At 39.2% G+C, this 6,192-nt stretch overlaps 1 protein-coding gene across 1 annotated transcript in view; it reads left to right on the top strand.

Annotated features, from left to right (window-relative positions):
- The window catches only part of LOC102209772 (protein shisa-5-like), a 16,524-nt gene that overhangs the window by 8,124 nt on the left and 2,208 nt on the right, over positions 1 to 6,192 (top strand). Inside the window, exons 5-9 of the mRNA XM_005740093.1 lie at positions 4,633 to 4,668; positions 4,769 to 4,777; positions 4,856 to 5,009; positions 5,089 to 5,231; positions 5,554 to 5,661. Coding sequence (XP_005740150.1) covers positions 4,633 to 4,668; positions 4,769 to 4,777; positions 4,856 to 5,009; positions 5,089 to 5,231; positions 5,554 to 5,661 — 450 coding nt within the window. The remainder of the gene's footprint in view (positions 1 to 4,632; positions 4,669 to 4,768; positions 4,778 to 4,855; positions 5,010 to 5,088; positions 5,232 to 5,553; positions 5,662 to 6,192) is intronic.

Genomic DNA, 6,192 nt, shown 5'->3' with positions numbered 1-6,192 from the left:
GATGCCTTACAGCCAGGCTGCGTTCACACCCGGCCAGCCGGCGTACCCGCTGAAGCCTCCGACCCAGCCGCAGCCCAACGTTCCACCTGCAGGCGCAGACTTCCTAGTCCAGCCTCCATACAACCCAGCTTTTGTTGCACCACCACCCTAGCCTGGATAGTGGACGTCCGTGCTGCAGCTCTCTGCTGAAATGGAAGTTTGTTCTTTGAATCAAGAAGAGAAAAGTCAGAGTAACTTGGTTCATTGTTGCCTGTATTTGGGAATTTTAGGGCGGTGCTGATTCAGCAGTTCTGTTGAACAGTTACCAAGTGAAAATTATGTTTTTTACTTGCATTGCATGGGCATGCAATATGCATTTTCTTTTTTGGGGTCCATCTTTAGTTATTTTGAGAAATGAAACATGAGACCACTGTTTCTCACTGCTTTAAGTACTTTTTTCAGCCTCATTCCTCAGCGTATCCCTCTTGCCTTTACTATCCACCAGCCAAACTACCTGACCTCTACAGTGACTGCAGTCAGATTCAGTGGTTGATCTTAAGGTGTCTCAGTGTCTGTAGCCATTTTCCCACTGCCATCTTGCAGCTGTTTGCAGGTCGATGAAGTGCTTTGATCCTTTATTCCCTGTATTTTCCTTGTATCACCTTGTAAATAATGTTACATGGGAACAAATTGTAAGTGTGCAGCATTTATCATTGGAGGGTTTATACCTTAAAATTATTTGTGTTATGTGAGTTGACCAGAAGTGTTTCCTGAGCACACAAATTCCACGTAGTTAACAAGTGTTCAGCACACACTCCAGTTCCAATTCACCAAAACACGCCTCGCACACAGGGATGGTTTGCTTTACATTTTGATGTTTACGTGCACAGAAGAATTAGCATTAAGATGTTGTTTTCCCGTCATTACTCAGGTTTTATTTGCCCGTCCTACAACCACATTTCCAACCGGGCTGGGATGCTGTGTAAGCTGCAGAAAAATGCTGAATGCTAGCTGTAACGTGTGCGCTAATGTACCAAACATTCAGATGGGCTCGCTCCCTTAAATTGTGATTGGTCAGACAGCAGGAGCGTTTTCCACAGCCCATCTTAAATAAACACGGGCCCAGAAAATCCTGGAATGAAATGAACTCGATATTAATATAGAGTCCAGCAGTGTTGTTGAGCCCATGCAGCATTTTCCAGTATAAAACTGATATTTAATTTGTCCTTTTATGTAAAGAGTTTCCCAGTTTATCAGAATGTTTTTGTGATATTAGGTAAAATACACTGTCTCCAGATGGCTATCGTGATTTGTTGCTCTTAAGAAATTGTTGCTTATTACATTTTACATTGACTTTTTTTTTTTTTTTTTTTTGGACAAATATTTTAAACTGTTTGCTTGCACGGTCTTTTAACGAGTGTCGGACCGCTCTCAATTTCCAGCTCGAAGTCGTCTAAATCTTGCTAATGCTCTTTTTTTTAAATCCAATCCTTTGTTATTGCCAGTTAGCTGCAAGTTAGCTGTTAGTTGAATTTATTTATGAAGTTGTATGTAGCATCCCAACTTTGTTGTAAACGGGGTTGCACATCTAACTGAGCTGAAATGCGCTGGCAGCTTCTGGTTACTTTACCAAAGGAGATTCTTTTCTTTTCAGTTAACCAAACAATAACATGATGAGCGCATGTTAAACACAAGAAACAATTGTGCCTTCCAGCCACATTACCTGCAGAAACATACATGCAATTCCAAATCATTTAAAATATCTTTTTCTACTTATTATGGAGTCTGTTTGCTTTATGTCACCATAAAGGCTTGAATGATGCATAATATTCAGCAGTGTCCTGTTTCCTGAGTCGTGCCATCAAACCTTCTCTCAAATGTTCTCACAACATTAAGTTTCTTTGGTATTGTTTAACTTGTGTGTGTGTGTTCAAGTGTTGATTGTGGAAAAGAGCCACCACTTCTGCTTTCTGCTGGCTGAAATTACTTGAAGTGACCTTTTTTTTTTTTTTTTTTTTTTTTTTTTTTTTTTTTTTTTTTTTTCTCGTGACTCAGCTGATTCTGGAAAAGTACAGTTACAATTCATGTGACGTCCAGACCTTGACCTTCTCTGGCAATGTATCATCCTCCTTTATTTAGACTTTGGCTTAAGTCGAAGAACTCGGCGGCAAACTTTACATTTCAGTGTGCGTCAGTCACACCTCTGCAGCGGCCTTTGGGATCTACTCATGTTCGAGTCCCTGAATGTTAGCTAACGAAAGGGATGCAGTGTCACGTGTTTCTAGTTTTGTTTGTTACATCAGCTGACGAATAGAAAAACACTTGTTGGCTTTCCTTTTTCCTGCTTATATTCGTGTTCTTCCTGTGGTTTCTGTTCTCTGGCCAGTGTTGACTATTTTATTGATGCGTGTGTGGATTACAGTAGATTATGTTGTTTTCAGAGATTTATTCTTGCTCCAGTTCCCCCCTTTCCTTTAAAATCTAATAATTCCACTTTAAGAGTATATGTTGGACTTTCTTTGTGTGTTAATGTCATATTTTGTGAAAAAGACCTTATTACAAAGTTCAATAAAGTTTATTTTTTTCTTTTCTTCAGTTGCTGGTTGTTTAATTTTCAGTTTGGTGAATTTGTGTTAATATATTATCGACAACTATGAAATGGGCGACAGACTCAAACGAAAGAAAATGAACTGACATGTTGGTGAATACGTTTTAAAAATTATAAAATAAAATACAAGTTAGTTTGGGGAGTGAAAATAATGACTGCACTAATATTTATGTTTAATGTATAACTTCAAAAGACTTCATATAATGGCATTTAGTCTAATTAATACAGGGTTATTGTTTAGTCTATATTATTTTATCTATTTTAGTATTTCCAGGGGGTTATTTAACACGTAAATAGGAAGGTTTCCACGTAGTTTGTTACAAATAGAGCTCAACATCAACCAGCTTGTTTCAGGGCTCCAGTTCTGACGTGTCTCCCACTGATTTTGGTCCATATTGATATGACATCATCACACAGTTGCCACAATGATGCAACTTTGCTGCCTCATTGGAAACAGATCTGGTGACTTTAAGGCCGTTTGAGTACAACGACCTCACTGTCATGTTCAAGAAGCCAGTCTGAGATGACCTTTGTGGCTGAGCACGTTATCCTGCTGGAAGCAGCAAAAAGATGGGTACACCGTGGTGGTGATTAGATGGGCTGTTGATCACTTACTTGTAAAAAAAAAAAAGATGAGAAAAGGAGTTGAGTGTCCTGTGCTCTGCATCTGAGCTTATCATGGAAAACAGGCCAAGCAACATAACAGAGTTATGATGTGGATTTAAGGCTTCACCACCAGTCCTTGTTTTAGTACCTGCTAAACTAGTTTTCATAAAGTGGAACATTCAGAAATACATTTTGGCATACATTTAATAATGGTGTTTATGTGTGTGGTTGGTGGGAGTAAGGGGATGGGGGGGAGTGTACAAGGATATGATCTAAGAGCACAAGTGTAACCAGCCCAATCAGCGGAGACTGGGTGGAGACAAGATAAAAAAACAAGCAGTAACTGGTTCAGAGAACGTTTGGGTGGAGCTGCTTAAAAGTATTCCACTCACATGTTGCACAACAACAGAAACTCACATACACTGGTAATGTGAGACTTCATTTTGTTCTGAGTCTTCAGGAATTTGTTTTATTTTCTAGATTTTAGATGGTTTAATGAAGTAAATCTGGTTTGATTTCAAAGTCTTATATGGTATAGCAGCAGTCGGTAATATTGTGGTGTAAAGGAGTAAAGATAATAGCAGCAACCCAGTGACTACAGTACTGGTGTCTGTAAATATCCTGAATTTGTTAATTTATGTATCGACTTATCTAGGATTCGATTCTGTTTTAATTAAAAGCCCATTGTTCCTTCAGTGGGCTGCTTTCTGTCATTGTGCAAATGTACTGTTTACAAGACTGGGGAAACCTGCAGTCAGCTGAGACTGAAGAAGTCACCTGGATGAGTGACGAAACGTTTCTCCCACTGAAAACGCTACGTCCAGATGAACAGAATCAACCTTTGGAGATTTAACTATCTGGATGATTGAGCATGCATCAAAAGAAAACATCTGGGATGAAATGAGCAATTCTTGCACATCTGTAAATGCATCATCAATGGCTACTGAGATTACTTCCTTATCAGGGAAGGTGATTCTTATCTCAGCAAGTCAGTGTCAAGCATGCACATAGTGCAAAACGATGCCTCTGTACTAAAAACGCATGTAATAAAAGCTAAAGTGCAACTTTACTGCTTGACTGATGCATTTTAGCTTGTGGCCTCGATTGTTCACATCTGCTACCCGAGGAAAACTTTTGACTTATTTGAAACCAAAAATATGACCCCAAAATAATGAGGAGCTTTAATCTAATTCTAAGAAAGAATGGGAATCCGTTTTGATTTCAGAAGTTCGGTATATGACTGCTTTAGTTCCCAAAAGCTTAAAAACTGCTTGCAAGAGATTACAAAAAATAAAAAATCTAACTGTTAGATTAACCTTTGATTAATACACTTTGTACTGTTTTCAAAGGGTTTATTTGCAAGTAGTTCCATTCTGTTGATCATCTAGTGCTAAGTCATGTATGCTATTGAAGGAATGTTGTTGGGTTACCTTTTACAGGGTGTGACAGACACACAAGTAGGAAGAGTCGTCCCTGTAAGTCGAGCTCATTTCCTTTTACACGACATCATGTCTCTTATAGTTTCGAGTGTCTTACCTTGTCTTGTGTGTCTTTTGTGTGTGTTTTTGGTCCCAGCGGAATCAGGTGAGTTTTTATTATGATATTTATTTCATCAGGCTTGTGATCTCATCGTTGTGTTTTACCCTCGTTCATGTCTTACAGACGACTTGTGCCTTAGCTATGTGGATACGTACGGTGTCTCACATGATGCTGAAAAATGTAGCAAGTACTGCTGTGGCTCATGCAATCTAAGATACTGCTGCAAGGATAAGCCCAAGCAGCTAAATCAGGAATCCTGTTCTGGAAGTTCTGAAAGGTGTGGTCTTCTATTTAACCTTTTTTCGTGATGCAAATGTGAGTAGAAATTAAAGCTTTTTTTCATGTTTTATTTGCAGTACAAGCCAAATCGGTCTGATTGTAGGAATCGTCGTAGGGAGTTTAATTCTTCTGCTGTGTGTGGTTCTCATAATCTGCTGTTTGGCTCCTTGCTGCCTTTGCTACATGAAATGTCAAAAAAGGCCGACTCAAAGACAGATAAGTAAGTTGGTCACAGTTACAAGCAGTGACACTGTAATTAAGTCAGCATAGTATCCAGTTGTTTCTTGTTTGAAATGAGTTTTACTTCTTATAGACATGTGCTGTCTGTTTTGTGAGATTTTATGTGCCAGACACCTTCTCAGTTGATAAGGTGGGATTTTGGAGACGTTTTGGAAACAAGAAACAGTCTGATGCACGAACAATAAAACAGCAATCTGTCATTTTTAATGTTGGATTTTTTGAAAAGATTAGAAAAGATGGGAGTTTTCCCAGATGTCTTTAAACTCATTTTCAAGCTGAAGTAAATCTTTGACTTTTTCCAGTTGTGATAAATTCCAACACACCTCAGCAGCCGCCCCACCCAGGCTACCAGGCTGTGCCTTCAGGCCCGCCCATGCCCACAGCTCCACCACCCTCCTACCAAGAAAGTAGTAAGTTGTTTCATTCTATTTTAAAACATAATAAATATGTCAACTGACAACTTTTCCCGTTTTTAAAGTTGGCAGCAAGCTTGGCTGATGACACCCAGGTGTTGATGAAGCTATGTATCTGTGTTTGTGCTGTGATTTAATATACACTCAAGTTGCCTTGCTGGTACGAGTTTGAACCCCTTTTGCTGCCTTCAAAAAGGTGCTGCAAACATTCCTCAGAGATTTTGGTCCATATTCACATGACACCATCCCAATTTGAGAACAGTGAACTCACTATAATGTTGAAGGAACCAGTTTGAGATGATTTGAGCAGGTGATAGAGGATGTTTTCATGCTGGAAGGAGCCATCAGAAGATGGAATTGACATAGTCAGCAGTTACATGGGTTCTGACATTTAACTGGTAATGAATTTATGCTTAGGTGCCCAAAGTGTACCAGGAAAATATTCTGCACACTATTACACCACCATCAGCAGTCTAACTGTACATAAGGCAGGATGGATCCAAGCTGTCATGTTGTTCACATGAAATT

The sequence above is a fragment of the Pundamilia nyererei genome, unplaced genomic scaffold, assembly GCF_000239375.1.
Source record: "Pundamilia nyererei isolate P.nyererei 1_Seehausen unplaced genomic scaffold, PunNye1.0 scaffold00096, whole genome shotgun sequence".
Taxonomy (NCBI): Eukaryota; Metazoa; Chordata; class Actinopteri; order Cichliformes; family Cichlidae; genus Pundamilia; species Pundamilia nyererei.
Note: the sequence above shows the minus strand (reverse complement) of the source record. Positions and strands in the feature narration are given on the sequence as shown.